Raw genomic sequence first — 21,368 nt, forward strand, 5'->3', positions numbered from 1 at the left:
CACATGGTAATCAGAATGGAACATAAATGCCTTTGTCAAATGTATATATAATGTGAAAATCATGCATAAAAACTTAATCAGATGTGGAAGACAATCTGTAGCTTACAGTTGTTTGATGAACTAGCATTTTTAAGATTGGTGGGAAACCACAAAATATCAATACGCAATATTTTTATTTCCGTTTTTGTAACAATCCACATTTGCTGTTTTGTTTTTAATAATTTTCTCATTTTTTTATACAGTATTGAAAACAAAAACAAAAACAAAAACAAAAAAAAATGTGGTGCATTCACATTTTTCCCAAGGGATTCTTTGCAAGTTTGATCTCTACAAGGGTAAAACAGTGAAAAGCTTGAAGCCGGATCCATCCATGTTAAAACTCACAGGGAAAAGGAAGAGTGGGCCTGATTTTAAAAAAAAAAATCTACATAATTTGCTGGATGTTTTTCTGCATTGACATTATTTTCTCCCATTTCTATGCGCTTTTATTGTTTTTTGTTATTTGATTTTGTATGGGACAATGAGTCAGGTTCCAGCGTTTATCTTTAAAGAAACTTCCAGTCCATGCGAAACGGTCCAAAGGAAAAGAAAAAAAACATCCCATTGCCCCCCCCCCACCCTCCAGTCTCTTTCTCCTCACATGATCCACAGTATTCTCTCTATGCAACATAGGTGTAGACTTTACGGTCCTCGGGCGTCCTCGCCAAGTACTCTCTTTCTATTAGTCCTTCTATACGCTTCTTGATAACCACAGGCTGGGAAGAAAACGCGACCGGAGCTGCTGAGTCACCTGAGGAAAGAAAGACACCAGATGTAAGAAAACACCTTTGACAATCAAAACCAAAAGATTCCTCTCTAAATTATTATGCTTTTTGTAGAGCAAGGAATCATGGTCACAATACTTGGAAGAAAATGGATAATTAGTAGATAAAAATGGCTCCTTATTAAAGAGTAATTAAACTAGTAAATTGCTATTCAAGTAGTAGTTTGTGAAATACATGCCGGTCATTTTCTCAGCATTTAAACACTGTGCTGTATTTATCTAACTGAATCTGGCTCAATTCGCCCTCCAGTGGTTAAAATGAACAAACACTGTTCAGCTGGAATTGCAGCCCTGAACAACGGCAATTTTCCTACAACACATCATTTAGTAAAATAATCAAATTGAATATATTTGAGACACTCATCTCCATTCCTCTTCTCACCAAGCAGCCCGAACCCCCCTCTTCTCCCTCGCTCTCCACGCCCACTTTCTTGCATTTTTCAAAATCACCCAGCAGCAGACAGAGAGAAGCTCCAGTGTTACTCTTTAACTCATTGAGTGCCAGCCACTTTTGGAAAACGGATGCTCCCAGTGCCAGAGTTTCAGAGCGTTTTCAGTGATTTCTCGAGGCCCACAGAATATTGTGTGATATTACTATGTAAACACCGAACACGCACAAAGAACGATGAGACTCTCTTCTATCATCAGCAAAAAAAAAGTTTATTGATATCATTTTCCGTTCTTTAGTTATCAGCCGGAGGAGATAGGTTGATTTCACCAAAAACAGACGTTTCCATCTAGAAGCTGAGATAATGAGCCTTTTGTGAAATGAAGCATTTCAAGCAAATCACTGACTCTGAAGCTAATATTTGAAACATCTGAACAGTAATTTCCTTCAATAAAACAGCACCCCCACCCCCCTCAACTCCAAACTCCTCCTCCGTGGGAGTGTCTCTGGTGGCTCTGCTCGCTCTGCTGCGTGTGTCAGGCGAGTCTCTGCTGCCTGCTATGGCAGGCTCTGCTGCCTGCGGATCCACGTTCGGATGGCGGCCGCTCGTCGGGGGAGTCTGGATCGGGCTCGCTGAGTTCGTCTGCGTTTCTGGGGTTTCGGTTGTGAGCTGGGATGAAGCTGCCTCCGATTCTAGGCTTTCTGCTGCGCGTTTCAAAGTGTGCTGCACCCAGTCTATTTTCGGAGCGCTCCGCCTTGTGCGCCGGCTCCCAGCGCGACACCGAAAAGCCAAACCATTCTCATGAGAATGGTTTGGGTTTGGTTTTCTTTTCTGGCGGCTATTCGTGTGGAGAAACTATCGCAGCAGAGACAGAGGGGGGCTCAGTTGTGGGAGCGGATTGGCTGCTGTTCGCAGCTAACGTTAGCTCCAGCCAGAGCAATCTGTGCCGCTCTGGCTCATGCATCGGTTTCTCTTTCATCACGGCTTTTTCTGCTGTTTTTCCTCAACTTTCTCTAATCTGGAGAGCACTGTCGCCACCTAATGGGTCCGTAAAATAGGTTATACACCTTCAATAGCTCCAATATTTTTACAGGAGATGCATGAGGCTTTGATCCACGTCCCACCGTCAAAAAACGCATTTGCCGTCTTTAGACGTCATTGGCACTCTACGTTACCATTTGATTTGACGTCGATCGACGTCATTGGCACTCAATGAGTTAAGGACAAACAGCCACAGTACGTGTGTGAGCGCCGTACCTCTGCCACCAGGATATTGTGCTGCATCTTCTTCCTGGACTTCATGATTCGGACGATGGCTGCCTCGATCTCGTGCTTCCTGTCATCGTCCACCTTCTGCCGTGTCTCTTTCCTTTCCGGGTCTGACTCCCCCTGTTTAGCAGCAACTGGAAACAAGACATGGACACAGGGTGAGGCTCCATTCAACGCAGTGACTGAAGGAGATGGGACAGACTGACATTTCAAGGCACAGTTTTCTATCAATAGTGACTGCAGGGATTAAAGAGAAAAATCTGACTGATTTCTTTTTCAGGCCAAGTCATATTCCCCATCTACAATTTCATGATTCAAGATTATTTTAAAAGCCATAGTAAGTCAACATGTTACAAACAAGTTACAGAGGAGGCCCTCACATTAGGGCATGTCTATCTTTTCTATTCTGCCTTTTCAGTGGCTGCTTTTTTTTCCACCGTGCGGTCGCTTGCCATAGGTTTTCATGTAAAAACGGTGGGAAAAGGCTGCTTCAATACACTGTGGGCCTATATTATCGCCTCAGATTGTTTTTGCTATTACTGTGTTAAGGCGCCTTCACATGAAAGGGGTCTGCACTTTTCTCACCGCGAGGTAGAGCGATCTAGTGAGCGGAGTGCAAATCCGCAGTTCAAGAGGCGAGCAGCGGCAGCGCAGGCATACGTCTTCTGATTGGTTGCGCTCGTGAAAGGTCAGTTAGGTAGGTCAGTGTTGAGATATTTTGAACTTTGAGCGCAGAGCAAAGTGGCAAAATCGAGCTGTGCGCGTTGCCAAGGGGAGCGCTGCTGCCTAGTTGAGAAGCGCCACTCTCCCCCATAAGAAAACAGTGGGCGCAGAGCTTTCTTACCGCGGATCATGTGTAGGCGCCTTTATATTGTCAAGAATGGAAGTATGATTTTCTCTGTATGTTTAAACGTAATTCTTTGATATACTTATTATAGTGCAAAGAAAAAGAGGCAGTAGTGAAGCCATGGGTGGTGCAGTGTCCGGCATGGATTTGGGGTTTGGTTGGTGTGTGGCTGCTCTTTGCTGTCTCTCTGACCCCGACTCCCTCAATCCCTTGTTGCTATGATACGGACATCAACTTTAAAAAGGTGATCGTACAAAATATCATCCATAATTTATTATAGATTACACAATGGCCTGGCTGATGACTTCGCATGACGGTGCATGTTTTCAGTTACAGGACTGATGGCTGTCTAGACTTCTTAAATGATTATATTCAGTTTAACTCAAAAGATATACAGTATATAATGGGCTGCACCACCGCAAATTATTTAGCTAAAGCTAATATTTAGTTACAATTAATCAAACGATAGCTACATATTCCTTCACTTTCCTTGCCCTGCTAAGTTAAGTAACATTAGAAATAGTTACACTAGGCTACAGTAATTTCACTTACAACGATGGCTCATGTGAAAATTACAATGTTTCCATCTGAACATGTTGCTTTATTACTCACATCGGGCTGAAAATAAGATGTGTCCAGATTATTCTTTGACAGTGTCACAAAACAACTTGTCAGCTCCACGGCTCAAATTGAACTGTCTGTGTACCCATTTGATTGGGTGTTTGCTTAACATGGCCCAGTTTCCCGGTGGGTGGAGTCTTGCATTTTTAAACAATGATTGGCCCGAAGGTCCAAACACTGCCCAGCCGGCAAGCTATGGTGTGAAAACAAAATGAACCAGTTGTTTAAATGCTCTTAATTTTTCAGAACTGGAATCCACGTTCCTTCATCAAATTCCCTCTGCGATTATTTGTTCCTCTGTGAAAAAATTACAGTTCATCCCTGAAAGCAGGTCTGTGTGTGTGTGTGTGTGTGTGTGTGTGACCCACGCCCTCAGATTGACAGGAAATCAGTCATACAGTAGCAGCAGAGAACTTGAATCCCTATGAGTATTTGACCACACACCTGTCTGTATTTTGACTCTGTGCAGTTTGGAAGTAAACTGATCGTTGACTGTAAACACGTGTCCGTTCTCAATCTCCTTGGATTTGGGCTCCTTGGTGAGAACTCTCTGTGTGGGCTTCCCACAGGCCAGCGACTGCAGCGCCCGCACCAGCTCCCGTTCTGGGATGTCTGTCTCCTGCTGGATCTCCTATATACACAAGAGAATAGGACATCATCAAGTTCATATTCAAGTGGTTTCCACACTTCAATGGAGTCACACACAAAAACAAACCTAAGTGCAAGAGGAATTATTCACCACGCCCACTTTCTCTCTCTTCCGCGTTACACGTACTTGTATTTGTTCATCCGGTTCAGCGCTAGTTGGTGGCCAATTTCAAAACAAAACGTCACTATAATAATGAATGAAGTTTGGCAACATTCAGAATTAAGCTACCCTGCAGCCAACTTCAGTTACATGTTCATAGCGTTACTGCTGCGAGGAGCCGATGGCTGTACCCGGTGGGCATTTAACGTGAGTTGCAAAAGCACGTCGACAGTGTTTTCTCACTGCCAGTAGCCTACAGTAGGGTTTGACAGATAGCTAGTCCGACCGGTGTCAGCACAGCCAGCGCTCCCAGTCCTCGTGACGCTGCTCGTTAAATATTTCCAAATAGGCGTTATTCTGATAAACTGGTCACATATATGTTACGTTCTCACACGAAAAATATTAAAACAGTTTGTTTGTTTTTGCTTGAAAACAGCTTTTTGGCAAGTCTAAAAATGACTACGGTAGGCGTAATCTACTTCCGTGTCTAAAACCGGAAAGACGATTACAAAATGACGTCATGCAGAAGGGTCCTTGTATGGGCAAAGAATAAGGTGAATAAAAGCCGTAGACAAAACAATTCAGTGGGAGAATGGGATTAAGGAAGCCAGATGACAAGGTGCTTAGTGGTGTCCCTACCTCAAAAGTGGACTTTTCTCTGTTGTTGAAGAGCATGAGGATGGTCATCTGGAAGGTGGAGACCTGCAGTATGTGCTTACGAGTGTTCGAGCCCGTCACCTGGGCTCCTCCTACACCCGCTTCCGAACCATCCTCCTGCAGATAGTGTCAAAAGGAAGAGAAAGTAAAGTACAGACTAAAACCATGAATTGTCATTCTGCACTGCAAAAACAAGCTACGGTATTCCTCTATCCCAGTCTAAATAAGAAGTAGAGTTACAATGATCAGTCGATCGACAGATAATTAATGGCTAACTATTTTTTTTATAATCCGTTAGACTAATGTTAAGGGGGGGAAATACTAAAATTCGTTCCTCTTAAATGTGAATATTTTCTGGTTTCTTTAGTTTTCTATGACAGTAAACTGATTATCTTTGGGTTGTGGACTGTTGGTCAGGACAAAAGAAGACATTTGAGGATGTCATCTTGGGTTTTGGGGAGAAAGTGATCAATGTTTTTCTCCACTTTGTGACATTTTATAGATCAAACTACTAATCGATTGATAGTCGAGAAAATAATCAACAGATTAATCGAGAATGAAAATAATCGTTAGTTGCAGCCCTAATAATAAGATCATATGCCTCAGTTCTGGTCTAGAATAAATAAAAAACAGCGAGTGGTATAATGGCATTGCTTCTACCTTTTTAACAGCTCCATAGAAGGTTGCGTTGAGGTCTGCTGAGCCCATGTGGTGTTGGAGTGTGAGCTGTCTTCCACTGTGTTTGGCCAGGTAAAACCTGTCAAAAGAAGTAGCCATGAGCAAATTCCTTAGCAACCGCACAAGCAACTGCCTTGAGTCTACACACGACACGTGCAGTAAAACCAGAGACCTTTAATATAGAGACACCCCAACTTCCAGTCATCTCCTGTATCTGTGTCATGGAGGTTTCGCCACTGCCACGCCCCCTTAGGAGACTGGTCAGCCAATGAAGTTTTATACCATTGACAGACAGCCAATCACAAGCAGAGAACAACGCCCATTTAGGAGACCGGAAGAGTTTCATTTCTTACAATTGGCGGAGCCTGGAGTGGGGTGTCTCTAATATTAGACGTCTCTGGTAAAACCGTTCACCTCCTACCTTCTGAAGACCTCAAAGGCATGCCTGGGAGAGGGTGGGATGGTGCATTTGGGTGTGGCCGACTGTGTAGGCCAGTAGCCCGTCGTGAGGACTCTTACTGTGAGGTCGACACCACCTAGAGACGCCTGAGAAAGATGGACACAGTGTGGCACATGCAGGTCTTTAAGAATGAGCCTCAAAACACACCGTGAGAAATTCACTACACAACCTGACCAGTAGTTACACCTCCACCCCAACATGATCCGCACAGAAGTGGTCTAGGTTTCTTTTTGTGACATCCAGTTGGACAGCTTGTGCTAAAAGTTAATTTATCGGGCGAGTTCCTTGTTCTACATTTTCTTAGAACTTAAAAGTTTTCAAGAAAAGTGATTTTGTAAAAAATAAAAAATAAAAATAAGTCAGTGTGTACAATTTATTGAGCTTGAATATGTTTTCACCAATGTTGTACTTGATTGATGGACCAAAGATTACCCACAGCACCAAAAGACCTTTCCATTTTGGAAGCTCCAGCTCTCTCTTAAGCAATTAATTGCAGTATCTGCAATTTGGAAATGGCCGAAGTTCATATTGCGATTTTCATTTGTCATTTTCGATCAACTGTTCAGCTCTAGTTCCTATGTGCGCCCGTGTTCAGACATTGGTTTGTTTTGCTGAGTAGGATGTTTGGCTGTCTTACCCCTGTGGACTGTAAGTGTTGCCTGAACTCGTCCATGGTGGTGTTGGAGATGCTCATGTCTCTGAACATCCCTTCCAGTTTCGAGGTGAACTGACAGCCACACTCTGTCTGCAAAGAGGAGAGAGCACACTGAGTGGGACCTGCTGACAGGGATATATTATACAGGTTTGGTGGGCAGACACTGGGGCTGCAGGAGCACAGCAGAGGAGAGTGAACGACATTAGAAACGTTCTCCATCCTTTTACCTTGAGCTTAGAGATCATGTTCTTCTCAGAGTCGTCGGAGACACTCTTGTTGGTGAGGAGCCTGCGGGCGAGATGCTGTTTGTAGTACCTTTCAAACACGTCCTTCTCCTGCATGAACCTGAACAACACCATGGCCTTGTCCAGGATCGACTCCACCTCCTGCTCTGTCAACTGGACATATTACAAGACAGGGAGACAAATAATGAGGCAATCGCACAAACACATGCAAATATTTTGTTTCTTGCAGAGTATGAAAACGTGGAGACAGTATTTGTAAATAGAGTTTGAGAAAACTTGAAAATAAAATAAACCTTATATGCTTTATCATCCTATATATGCTGAGCTGAGAAATATGCTTTACAGCAAACTGACTTTCTTGTTTCTTTTGTTTAGATAATTCTGAAAGCATTGACATGTGTTTTAAAAGGCTTTAATATGGTACTACTGTAGCCGTAAAGTCAGGCAAAATGGCAGTGTACTTATGTAATACATTTGTTATACAACACAAAAGTCAACATGTCCAGTATCTTGTAAGCTGCAGTACTACACATCTGCTCACATGGCCAACTGCTGTTTCTATATGTACTCAAAGTAGCCACGTACCCCTTTGACTCCCTTCTTGAGCTTATCGTCAATGAAGAGCGACAGGTACTCTGGCGAGCGAGAATTGAGGTTAAGGAAATACTCAAAGTCTCCAGCAATGGTTTGCTTGAAGAGCCTGTCGTTGTTGAAGGACTCGAGCAGGAAACGGTCAAATCGTGTCTTCAGGTCGAGCAGGCCCTGTGTGGTGAGGTGGCAATAACAATAAGAGATGATATCAATGCATGTCACTTAATAAAACAATCGCTTTTTTCTTCCCATTACAATTTCAAGCATCCACGAACTGCAATAAAAGTAAAGCTGGATTTTTGGACTGATTTATCCCTGGGGAAACGCATACCTGGATGTAGTCAACTGGGTTCTTGCCCTCTCCCTCCTCAGACACCAGAGCCTTGCCCTGCTCCCTCAGGTAAGAGCTCATACACTCACACATGGTCTTCAGGCCATTTGGCACACGACTAAACAGCTTGTACATGCAGGCCAGGTCTAAGAGGGAGACATGGGCAGAGGGGGAGGGGGTTACAAATAGGCTCAAGTGGACTTACAAAAATGTGATAAATTCTTTGCTTGCAATTCACCTTTTTCACCTCAGCCATTTTGTGTCTAACAGGCAGGAAGTAACACAAGTGCAAGCAAAAGATTAAGGGCACTGGAACACCTACATTGGAAGTTGGAAACCCTCATTAATGTTTGCTTGCACCTGTGTTACTTCCTGCCTTTTAGATACAAAATGGCTGCTGGTGGAAAAAGGACCATTGCATGCTACTATGTGAATGATCATTTCAACAGCACAAGGCTAACATTAAATGCATTAATATGCAATTCAGCTGTCTTTTACCTTCAGTCTTGCCGTTCTTGAGCATATGGACCAGGCCAGAGTTCTCCATCTCCACGATGGTCTTCATGTGTTTGGAGATGAGCTCCCTCTCCACCACCTTCACGATGGGCTCCTCCGTAGTCTTGTCAAGGCAGTGCATCACTCTCTCAATCTCCTCATTGATCCTGGCTTCCACCTTCTTTATGTAGACGCTGGCACTGTTCTCTGCTAGGAACTTTTGGCTCTCCATCTGTGGATGGGGATTTAGACACGTTGACAAAAGGACAAAAGGCTTTCAGTGACTGGTAAAACACAAAAGCACTAGAAAGAGCCCAGCATAATCATGGCCAACTCACCTGGAAGAATTCAGCAGACATATCTAAGAAAGGGCCCTCAAAGTCTTCCTCATATACGGACCTGCCTTCCAGGCCAAGAATCATCAGCATCTGGCAGGCATTTCTGATCGCCCCCCTGCAATGGTCAGAAATACTTTTGTGTTGAGGATGAAAACATCGTCAGCTATTCAGTGAAGAAATACAGGGTTCAATCTTCAGACATTTTTTGCTTGTCCATTCAGGCCAGACATAAAATTGTAATTTTTTCATAAAAATAAAAGAAACTGTCCCTTGTTGCACTTACAGTATTTTATTCATTGATAAGCCCTCATAACTAACTTGTAGCTTTTCTGTATCTAAAAAGCAGTAAGATTTTTTTTTGGAGGGGGGGGGGCATTAATGAGGCTGATATATCTTGATTCATCCATGTTATCAGGACATTAATTGGACCTGATGAGAGGTTGCCAGCTAGCTGCTTTGACAACATACAGGCTTGCTACTGACAGCTGTTGTCATGGGCATCAAATGTGTGCTCATGGCAAATTCAGCAATTGGCTGTGCTTTTAAAAATGAGACAGCCAAGTCTACTTTACTTGGAAATTGTCGACAGACGGTGCAAACTATGGTAATGATGACTCCCCGCTTTCAACTCAAATCTTGCTTCCATGACTTATTTTCTTCTTTGTTTTGTCATTTAAAGGATCTGCCGTCCACAACACAACTCTCTACTCCGACGCTGAGGTGGCGTTCAGCCTGACTGGCCACAAAAAGCACAGCAGAGAGCAGAGTGGGTCAGTGGCACAGATAACAGGCTTTTGACCAGGCACTGACTGACCAATCAACTGCAGTGTTGACTCTTTCATTTTATGAAGCTGTGTGTTGCTTATGGGGATCATTCTAGTTTTGTCCCATACCTGCCTTAGTTTGAGTCTAAGTTATGTTTCAATTGGAGGATGTAGTACTAAAAATATTCTTTTAATCATAATACATTCATTATCAACATTTGGACTATACTTATTTTATTAGTACCGGTAAGCCTAAATTACAATGTTAATTTTGATTTCACATTTTCTCTAACAGTGGTGGTAGTTTCCTTGCTGTATGTAGTGGGGCATACCAGTGCTAAATGAAAACAGAGGAAACGCTGAACTGGCCCAAGTTAACGTCTTACTGCCCGGGCCATCAGCAATCCTTATTGTCAAGCACTGAAAGGAACACTCCGCCGATTTTCAACCAGCTTTGTATCATTACAACATCAGGAGTAGATCAGAAACCTGTAAACAGTTTTGAAGTCATTCATTTAGTTTGGCAGTTATTTGGGAGTTGATTTGAGTGAAGTTGTGGACCAATGATGTCATTTTGCATGAAATACATTACTGGTCCACAACTTAACTCAAATCATCTCTCAATAACTGTCAAACTAAATGAATGACTTCAAAACTGTTTACAGTTTTCTGATATACTCCTGATGTTGTAATGATACAAAGCTGGTTGAAAATCGGCGGAGTGTTCCTGTAGGAGTCCTGCCTACCTGTCTACAACCTCCCCCTTCCTCTCGCGTGCGATCATGTCAAGTAAGGTCTGTCTGAGGTGGTCTCGAATGCAGCCGTAGCGCACCACTTGGTCCCTGAAGATGATGAGGCCCAGGTTGTACACATTCTCCACGTTATTTTGCTGGACATAGACCCGGTCCTGGAGGAGAGTTTGGGGTGAAAAATGACATCAGATATACAGTATAAGAAATAAGTACCATGGCCAAAATTCATGTAAATTTATGTATGTTCAGAGCTTTATGACACTTTAGAAAAATAGGCTAAACTCTATTCAAGAGTAATAATGATGTGATTCCAATATCGCAGCTCCCTGTTTCCACACTGTCTGTTCTGTGAGAATTGTCAATTTTGTGTGTCTTCTAAAATGCTCCTAACCTCTCTCATTGCAGGGCTCGACATTATCGGTTGCCAGGTTACCGGTTGGCATCAGTGGCAACCACCACATATTAAGATTTTTTTTTATTGGAATATGCGTTCATTACATAAGCCTAGCCTACCATGCATCTCATATTTCCTTTAGCCTGTCTTACAATATATTGTATTTAATAAAGCAGGGGTTCCCAACTTTTTTTGCACCGTGGACCAGGTTAAAATTGACAATATTGCTGCAGATGACCATTTCGGATTGAATTTATGAACACATCCATATAACAATCAGCTGACTAATGGCTACTTTTAATCATTATTGTTCATTTAATTGCATTAACTCTGTGGCTGTAACGTTAATGCTACACGACAAGCCAGTCAGTCGTTCTCCGCCTCTCCGCAACGAGCATTCATTCTGCTGAAGTAATGTTTTAAGTAGGGCTGTCCTCGAATAAACTTTTTCAAATTTGAATATTCTATTGAGGTTTTCCACAAATATTCGAATGTCTGCTGTGATGATGTAATCATGATATTTATTTAATTTTAATAATCCTCCAAAAAGTTATAGTGATTCACCGGAATACGGAGTATTTTTGTTAAAAAAAAAATTTTATGAATATAATTGCAGTGAAAATTGCAGACTAATTACACTACTAGACAGTGACTTAAGTGTTGCATTACCGCCACCTACTGGATTGTTCTATTAAAGCTACATAGTAATCCTATAGTCAATGGATTAATTCCATATCCATGAATGAATCAGCCTGTGGGACGTGAGGAGTGATGATTAGATGGGGTTAGGTTCATTCTAGCAAAAACAATATACAATATTATTAATATTAATAATAAAAAAAAAAAAAAAAAAAAAAATATATATATATATATATATATATATATATATATATATATATATATATATATATATATATATATATTTTTTTTTTTTTTTTTTTTTTATTAATATTAATAATCGAATATAGATTTTTTAATTTGAATGTCAGCATTATGAACGAATATTCAAATATTCCAGGACAGCTCTAGTTATACGTTAACTTTTAAACGTCCTGGTTCACTCCAGCTTCCTTCTGTCTGCTCTGTGGAGTGAGTCTGTGTGCACTGCTCCAGTCCTGCACTGCTCAGCTGCCCATTGGCCCCGCCCCTCCTCCCTGCACTGTGCACACCGCACATGCCACACATGTTCTCCAGCCTTTGTGGACCGGGGGAAAGTGCACTCTCCCCCGGTCTTTCCCAGCGCCCAAACCCATGCTTTCTTTGTGCAGCCAATTATTTGTGCAAGTGGCAAATAAAATTGTGACTTTATCCCCAGCTCAATTGTCTATTACCATATGTCACTAATATGCACTAAAAAACTATTTCTCTATGACAACGTGAACGCCGGACTCTCTTTTCTAGCCTAGGTAAACCCAGCCCCCACGTGACCTGCTCTCTCAGTTCCCAGTCACTATAGTAGTGACTGAGAACAGGTCTGAGAGCAGGTCACGTGGGGGATGGGTTTACCCAGGCTATCTCTTTTCTACTCCATCTGATATTAATTAAAAGTACGAAGCCAGCACTCCAAATGTCTTTTCATATGACATGTCAACGCTGAGGAAGGTCTTTGACTGAAATGTTCGTTGTCTGCTGCCGAGGTTTGAGGATAATTAACTCATTGAGTGCCAATGACGACAATCGTCGTCAATTGCTTTAGTAACGTAGAGTGCCAATGATGACGATTGTCGTCAATTGCGTTTTTTGACGGTGGGACGTGGATCAATGCCCGATACATCTCCTGTACAAATATTGTAGCTATTGGAGGTCTATAACCTATTTTACAGATCCATTAGGTGGCGACAGTGCTCTCCAGATTAGAGGAAGGTCCGGAAAACAGCAGGAAAAACCCCCGTGATCAAAGAGAAACCGCTCATGCTGCAGCCAGAGCCATATAGATGGCTCTGACTGCAGCTGATGTTGGCTGCGAACAGCAGTCAATCCGCGCACACAACTGAGCCCCTCTGCCTCTGTCTGTCTGTCTGCATAGTTTCTTCACACGATTAGCCGCCAGAAAGGCAGCACCCGACGCCGAAGGGCCAAACCTTTGCCTGCAGTCCGGTTTGGCATTTCCGTGTCGCGCTGGGAGCCGGCGCAAAAAAACGGAGCGCTCCGAAAATAGACTGGGTGCGTGTGAGGCTGTGTGTTAGTGTGGGGAGGAGTTTGCAGCCGGGGAGGGGGAGAGGGGGGTGGGGCACGCAGGCACCACACAACTACACCACGTCACTACATCAGAAAATATTATCTTCAGACTCAGTGAATGTGCTTGAAATGCTGCATTTCACAAAAGGCGGAATAACTCAGCTTCTAATTTGAAAAGTGTCTTTTTGCTCAAAACAGCCTATCTTCTCCGGCTCATAACTAAAGAACGGAAAATGGGATCAATAAACTTTTTTTTGCAGATGATAGAAGAGAGTCTCATCGTTCTTTGTGCGTGTTCGGTGTTTACATAGTAATATCACTCGAGAAATCACTGAAAACGCTCTGAAACTCTGGCACTGGGAGCGTCCGTTCTCCAGAAGTGGCTGTCACTCAATGAGTTAAATCATATGAAAAGACATTTGGAGTGCTGGCTTCTCCCTTCTCTGAACTATTTGCTTGCCCTGCACCCAGTGAGTTTTTGAATCGATTTTGAGTGTGTTTTTCAATTAATTAAAAGTACTCCATTAAAACCCATCAAGACCTGATGCAGCATCTGCGTTCTTCTCACTTTCCCGCAAAGTTCCTTTATACAATATCCCTCTGGTTTAAGGAGGTTGTTTTCAAAGCGCCTTCGGTTTTAGGATGCTTTTCTTGAGCGCGCCGTAGGTATTAATGGGTTAAAATGGCTTTACACCTATCCAATTTTAAAAACACAAATTACAGGCATTTTAAAGATTGAGATGGGAGAATGTCAATGCGCCACTGTATAATGTGGTATTATAAATATTTATTTTCATTAACTTTACCTTCTCTGTCCAGCAACCCCCCGCAAAGCCTCACCTTCCCTCCAACCAAGGTTGTAAGGTGTTTTGTAAGGTCACGATAGCTGCTGAATAAATGAATGCTCGCTGACGTGTCTGAAATCGTCCCTGAAAAAGACGTTTTTGCCATAGTCTTGGAGCGAATGCTGCTTTTACAACCAAGTAAATACATCTGGCGACGACAGCTTAGTTGCACTTGATGTGTTTATGTCTTGCTCTCCCCCACAGACGTCAGCAGGCAACAACAGCAGGCTGCACTCATTCCAAAAAAGCGGTGAGCCTAAACGATGAGGTAGTTAAACACGCGAAAGCCAACTGTCCAGAGGGGTAAAGCAGGGAGCGGTAAAGCAGGGAGGTGGAAGGAGGAGAGAGCGTAGCCAACTACAGAACCCCAGAAGAGCTCTACCGTCTCAATACGGGCTGTGTCATTGTTTGTTTGTACCTATCTCAAGGACTCTCTCTGACACACACACACACACACACACACACACACACACACAACCCCACAAATACTTTGGGCATGCTGCCTGCTCAAGTCAATCGAGTAGTCTTGACCAACAAAATGAATAGACAAAGTAACAGAGGCTCTTTGTCATGCTCACAGATAAAACAGCGTCTTACAGGCAAAGTTTGGGATGGGATGTAGTGTCGATGAGGGTGGGCCACAAAAGTTCAAACGGGGACAAGAAAGAGCACCAAAATCCACTTGCAGAGGCGATGGAGCCCAAACAACCAACAAATAACAAAGCTAGGTAACCTAGCATATGGCAGGACCAATTTGGCCTGCTTTCAATATAATATGGATCTACTACTTAGGTTCAAATTAACTTAGTGAGTCTGTTTGAAATTCTTGTGTCAATGAACTAAATTCAGTAATGGCCAGGTTATGTAGCCCAATTGTTTCCATTGTTACATTGATAGCCTATAATTCAATCACTCGTCTCATGCTTTTTTTTTTAGACACCAATGATTGGCCAGAGCGGACACACACGTACGTGTGTGTGTGTGTGTGTGTGTGTGTGTGTGTGTGTGTGTGTGTGTGTGTGTGTGTGTGTGTGTGTGTGTGTGTGTGTGTGTGTAGGGGGGGGGCAATACATTAAGAGTAGTCCCACACTTCTCCAGGGACCACTACACCACTGTAGGCCTTTCTCTGCCTGCAGTGGCATTGCCTTTTTGGCTGGACCGTGAACAGCGGGTCACTGTGACGGTTTCTCCCTTAAGATTTATTTTGAAAATTGGCAGTTTTTCCATTTCCTGCTCGATATGCTCTGTGCTGCTTGACAACTCGAAGCGGGAAGCGAAAATACACAGGGCACGGATTTTAGCGGAGCAGAGCAGAGAGCCGCTTCAGGGAGGCTTCAGGACCATGCCGCGCTGCGTCTGGTGGACACAGGTGTTCACTAGACACGCTGCAGATTCCACCAGGAAGTGTTGCGTTCTGCCCGCGAGGCGGACACCGGACCGCCTTGCGGTCAGAACGCAACACTTCCTGGTGGAATCTGCTGGTAGAAGTGGGTATACGCAAAGCCGGACGAAAAATAAGTGGGTATACGCCATATACCCGGGTATACCCTGCAGTGCACTACTCCAATGAAGGGCCATGTAAATCATCTGTAACTAGTAAACTATTCAAAATGAGCATGACAACAGTAGCACAGCAGCCCACCTACCATGTACATGAGGATGTCTCTGATCATAACCATGGCCGTCTGATGGTCATTCCAGGCTTGATTCAGTGTTTGCAGAAAGTTATTGTTTAGCGATTTTAGGACATCTTCCCGTACCTGAAACGAGAGACAGAGACGCTATCCACAACTGAAGCCATATTGAGTTATCCAAGGGACAAGTCACTCAATCAAAATTAGGCTCTAGGACAAATGGGAAATTACTTTAGGTAGAGAAGGCGTGTTTCTAACACCCCATTTACACCTGTTTTTTTTAATGTGACCTGTATCCAGGATACGTTATCTGGATGTTAGCTGGATAAGGAAAAATGGATGCTAATGCAAGGTGTAAATGCATCGTGATCAGAACCTCCTGACCACATCTGGAGGTAGCCTGGCTCACATTGTGTTCAGATATCCTACACCCCATTTCCACCTGGTTTTTAAATGTGACCATTTTCCAGATAACTTATCCGGATACAGGTCGCATTTAAAAACCAGGTATGAATGCGGTGTCACTAAACTAGAGTGCCACATCCTGGACCTTCAGACAGATCCACCTAACCTGGCTGAAAAACAATTTGATAAGCGAAAAGGTGACCAAGCACCTCTCAGTCCAGCTAAGATTTGGCCTCTATTTGTTTATGTTGAGTGGCATGTTGCTGTGTGTGTATAAGGTATGGTGTCTATCTCATCAAGAGTTAGTGTTTGTCATGAAGTACTGTGACAAACTCCTCTTTGAATATAGAGCTATAGGAGATGGATTAGGCTATTTAATTCCTCCTGTATCTGCCTGAATAAAGTTGTGACGTTTCACATTGAAATGTATAACAATCATAGGAAAATTTGTATCTAAATCCATCAAAGACAGTACCGTAGTCTAAGTGTGGGGAAACATAACAAAAAAATCACCAGTGAAATCACCAGTGGTAATGAATTCTCTCATTTTAGTCCATTTCTATGCTTGACAGGTCTACTCTGTGTTTTATCCATCTAAAAGTGGATTGCATCTTATATACCGGTGTGACCTATACACAAGTATCAAATGCAGAGTTTAGAAATTTCCACATGCACTTCTATCAGTGTCATTACGGTCAGTGTGCTGGATAGTATTGCATTGTTGACATAGTGCTGTCAACTACTACTAATAGCCTAGTAGCAGTGCTAATAGGAAGCTAGCCACCATTAGCGTTACCACTTTTGTCTATTACCGTTTCTAAAAGCGGGAGGGGGAGAAGCAACTAAGTTATACCACACAACTGTTATCATGGTTAACTTACTAATCATAAAATGAGGTGAACAGACACGTTACTGTGAGGAGCTGGCTGAGGGTTTTGGCTGTTCCTCCTAACTATGCATGCATCTCTCTCATCCTACTTTCCCTTCACGTCTGTGGACAGCAGGAAGGCATACTAACACACCTGAGGATTTGACTGCTGTCATTCCTACAGCCGTGTGTAATGCAGCCCACCATCACTATTTTGTAATAGATCCTAACGCAACAGAAGGGGTAATTAACAACGGCAATTGCCAGCTAGCTTCGTTTTTAGCGCTGCTGTAACCTAGGGCATAGGCTGTCACTAAGTTAGCATTAGTTGACTGCAAGAAGGTCCTATGGACAGCTATGGAATAACTTGTTTAATCCATATAGTCAATTGTATAAACATGCTTATAAATTAATAGTTAACGTTATAGGGGGAAAGATTGATGGTGGGAGACCCCCCAAAAATAGACTGTCTTATATACTGATGCATCTTCTTTACCATGTTTTCCAGTAATTTTAGCCAGTAGAGCTGCATGAGTGAGGGATATAGTACTTTACTTTGTTAATGAGGTGCTCAGTGACGACCTCCCGCAGGCCTGTGTAGAGCTTCTCGCCATGCTTGTGGAGCACCATGGTGTAGGCGTTCCTGTACAGCTCCTCAAAGCTCAGCCCACTGTTGTTCTTCCTCTGAATCTCCTGGATGGCATTCTTTAGAAGGTCCCAGATGTTGTTCACATACTTCTCATCCATCGTCATCTAGGAGGGACAGAAGGATTGATGAGGTTTTAACTCCCCTTTGTTTGCTCTTGACATAGCTAGATGAAGACAGTGGCATCAAGCAAAGTCTTAGGCCTAATCCTTTATGAATACAAGTTATTAAACCAGTACTACTGCTGAGTCACATAATGCATTATATGCCTGCTCGTAAGTCGTCGTTACTAAACTTATCATGTAGTTTGGCAACCTTCTCTTCTACTCATGAAACTCACTTAGGCTGCTACACCATTGTTTACTGTTTCTAAAGGCCGACTGAAGAAGACTCCCAAGCTGTTGCTGGAGGCCCTGTGGCTACTCGTGTTTATCAATTGTGTCAAACCCTCAATTTAACAGTGTCCAGAGCTTTTTGGGTTGCAGCCATATCAGGCAGGGTATCTCCCTATACCCAACAATAACAATGAAAGGGACATGGCTGTGTACGCATGAATGATTACTTCAGAGAGCGTGACAGTGAGTGAATCACATCATATGTCAGTTGCTAAAACATTTCAATCTATCTATCTATATATATATATAATTGAGTATGTGCGGGCTCGGTTTGTTTCAAGTTCTGTGTTCGGCCACAGCTATGCCGTTTGTGCGATTGGGCTGAAACCTTCAGGGTGTGTAAAGGGCACCTGTGCGGGTGACCTGACTGACAGAGCAACATAGGCATTGTGACATTACTGATGATGTCATCAGTGACACACACACGAGAGAGACTGAGAGGGAGAGAGAGGAGAGGGAGAGAGACTGAGGGAGAGAGAGGAGAGGGAGAGAGAGAGACTGAGGGAGAGGGAGAGAGAGGAGAGGGAGAGAGAGACTGAGGGAGAGAGAGAGGAGAGGGAGAGAGAGGTGCAGCGGCTGAGCTAGTAAATATAAAATATTGCTGTGTCAGGTCAAAAAAACAACTAAATGACTTGGCTACTCTTGTTCTGAGACATAAGGGTAGTGATGTGTGTGAAGTGACAGAAAACACACACACACACACACACACACAGACACGTTTGACTCTTTGAACAACACGGAATGAAGATGTGAACATGAAGGATAGCATGTAGGCCTAAATGCTATGATCATTCATAACTTGTCTTACAACAAACACCTGTTGTGTTTTTATTGCCCTGCATATGATCATATAATTATCATAATTTATGACAATTTAATGAGGAAGAAAGCATCATGTAATGGGAGAATGGGGGGAGGGTGTAGAATGCTTGTGGAACCAAGTGAATGTGAATCCTCCTGAGTCCCGAGTGGTAGAGAGTAAGTTGGTTAAACTTACTCACCAGTAGAAAGGTCCGTTCGTTAACCAGCTCCGCTAAGGGAGCTAGCTCTCTTGGGGTTGCGGTTAGCGTGTGCGCTTTGCAAGCAGGAGATCGGTGGATCGAATCCCGCCTCCACCCCTGGGCAAGCCCTTAACATGGGTTTCTATGAGAACTGTCAACTCAACTCAGGCTAGATTGGCACAAATGACCCGGTCACCCGGATGCCCAGTGGTTGTGGAGTGAGTTTAGGGGGGTGAGTGAATGTGAGTCCTTGTGAGTCCTTAGTGGCAGGGAGTAAGGTGGTGGTTAAACTCACTCCCCAGTATAAAGGTCCATTAACCAGCTCCCCCAAGGGAGATAGCTCTCCTGGGGTTGTAGTTAGTGTGTGCGTTTTGCAAGCGAGAGATCGGTAGATCGAATCCTGCCTCCACCCCTGGGCAAGCCCTTAACATGGGTTGCTGCCAGAACTGTCAAAACAACGCAGGTTACACTTGAGAACATAAACATGGTGCTTGTGAGTGATTGTGGACATCTAGCTTTCCAAACGCACAATGTACTCTTCTCCAGCTGCTCTTTAATCAAATCAGAAATCGAATCAGACCTGAAGGCAAGACCTCTATACTGCCACAAAAACACACAGACCTCTAGGGAGTACTAACTGGAATTACAGCGACAAGAGTGACAGAATGGAAATGTCTTGATGGCTACTTGAAGCATTATGAACGGTAAGAAAAGTCAATTGATCGAACCCTGAATTTGAGTTTCCTATATTACATGTCAGGCAGTGCCTACAAGCCCAAATGATTAGTGGGTAACTAATCGACAGAAATCCTGATCATGTACAAGCAACATTTGAGTGAAGAATTGCACTCCCCCATTCACTCACAAACCTGGGTATCCAACAGAAGAAACAAGCACTTTCTATCGTTCAATCTAACAGTGACAGGATGTTGCAGTGGCTATGCAGACAGGCCTGCATATCCTACACCTTAAAAACTCAACTGACTAACGTTATTCACATACAGATAAATGGAGTGTCAGATCGCATAGGCACTAGTTAACTTAAAACGGCGTTCCGTTATATTGTGTGACAAATGAGGGATCAGCTAGCGTTTGTTGGGTTGACAGGTCAGTGCAAGCCAGGTGGCAAAACAAGCTCCAGTCAAAATAACGCCAACGTCGTTAACAGCGTAAACAAGCACAATTCAAGTTAGTTTCGCCATATACTTAACGTAGTCTCGGCTGAAGTTGCGTTAGCTTACGTGCTAACATTAACATCTGAAGTCGCAATTTCTTCCCATAATATCAATAATGATACTTTCACTGACGTGCTTGCTAGCTTTAGCTAACGTTAAATAAGTTATGGGTGAGATGCTAACATTAGCTAACTAAAAGATAGCCGCTAGCACAACGCTTGCTAACGTTAGTTGCAGACTGGCTGCAAACGTCAAGTTAGCTAATTTAACAGGCCTGCTACCTAGCGTAGCTGCTATTTGCTATCCTGTCAGGAAGGAAGTTTCCTTACAAATGCTACCATTAGCTAACGCTAGATGACGATGACATTTTCAAACTACGACGCAAGCCAGCTAAGTAACGTTAACCGAACAGTTGAATAACTTAGCGAGCTAATTTTGTGCATGGACGTTAGCTAGCTAATGACGGGCTTTTCTCTCAGGTTTGATCAGCTAGCTAGCTTGCACTTGCTAGCATAAGGATCTGTCATCCCCGGTACTCGCGTCTCAGAATGAGCGTTTCAGCACTCAGATAGCCGCTATACTTACAGGAAAGGCTCGTATCCTCATCTTGGTGTCCTTCTTGGTGCCGCTTTTGAGATTGGACATGATTAGTTAAAACGGCGGTCGTTTCTAAGTTAACTTGAAAGACTACATGAAAGGCGGCTGCTAATGTCTCTAGCAAATGGGAAGTCGTATAGAAACTCTTTGACCTCCCTTAGGTCCGTCTATCTCTGTTGTGTTGTTGTCACTCGCTCTCTCTTCTCAGTCTTTTTAGCTAACGTTAGCTTGTGTGCAATGATGGCGGATAGCGATACTCCACTGCGCAACGCCGAACTCTCGCGAGAGGAAAGTGTCGAGACTGACAGGTGCACTCCACAGGTTGATAATCCTTTGGCCCAGCGATTATCACTATCATTTAGGTTTTGGTAATAGGCATGTCCCCAGTCCCCCCCCCCCCCCCCCCCCCCGAATACATTGCTATTCAATTAATTGCTTAATTGATTGCTATTATTTGATTTCACAAAATAACTGAGTGAATAACAATAACTGACCAATTACTGGCCTGAAATGGATTGACAAGACAGTAGGAGACCAATGATATAAACACTTTATTTGTTGAGTTGG

At 43.2% G+C, this 21,368-nt stretch overlaps 1 protein-coding gene across 2 annotated transcripts; it reads right to left on the reverse strand.

The window, feature by feature from the left end:
- Positions 1 to 158: 158 nt before the first annotated feature.
- LOC310796659 (cullin-3-like) lies at positions 159 to 21,000 on the reverse strand. 2 transcript variants are annotated; one of them, XM_083658892.1, is made up of 16 exons: positions 20,790 to 21,000; positions 17,543 to 17,740; positions 15,727 to 15,840; positions 10,658 to 10,818; positions 9,148 to 9,262; positions 8,813 to 9,041; positions 8,315 to 8,460; positions 7,978 to 8,154; positions 7,375 to 7,545; positions 7,130 to 7,237; positions 6,454 to 6,578; positions 6,015 to 6,111; positions 5,337 to 5,471; positions 4,394 to 4,580; positions 2,470 to 2,615; positions 159 to 790 (listed from the first exon to the last, which is right to left on the reverse strand). In XM_083658892.1, the coding sequence occupies exons 1-16, from the start codon at positions 20,847 to 20,849 to the stop codon at positions 731 to 733; spliced, it is 2,229 nt and encodes a 742-aa protein (XP_083515018.1). In that variant the 5' UTR covers positions 20,850 to 21,000; the 3' UTR covers positions 159 to 730. The 2 variants fall into 2 exon arrangements, with proteins under 2 accessions (XP_083515018.1, XP_083515017.1); XM_083658891.1 differs by having other exon boundaries at positions 5,337 to 5,474.
- Positions 21,001 to 21,368: the final 368 nt, after the last annotated feature.

This window comes from Poromitra crassiceps (assembly GCF_964638095.1).
Source record: "Poromitra crassiceps genome assembly, chromosome: 23".
Taxonomy (NCBI): Eukaryota; Metazoa; Chordata; class Actinopteri; order Beryciformes; family Melamphaidae; genus Poromitra; species Poromitra crassiceps.

Bases quoted from the DNA above. Each gene is read 5' to 3' on its own strand.
- LOC310796659 (XM_083658891.1), bottom strand. From the start codon at position 20,849: ATGTCCAATCTCAAAAGCGGCACCAAGAAGGACACCAAGATGAGGATA. The intron at 7,238-7,374 runs GTAAAAGGATGG...TCCTCTTTGCAG, and splicing joins ACATGATCTCTAAGCTCAAG to ACAGAGTGTGGCTGTCAGTT. The intron at 791-2,469 runs GTACGGCGCTCA...TTCTTTCCTCAG, and splicing joins ACAATATCCTGGTGGCAGAG to GTGACTCAGCAGCTCCGGTC.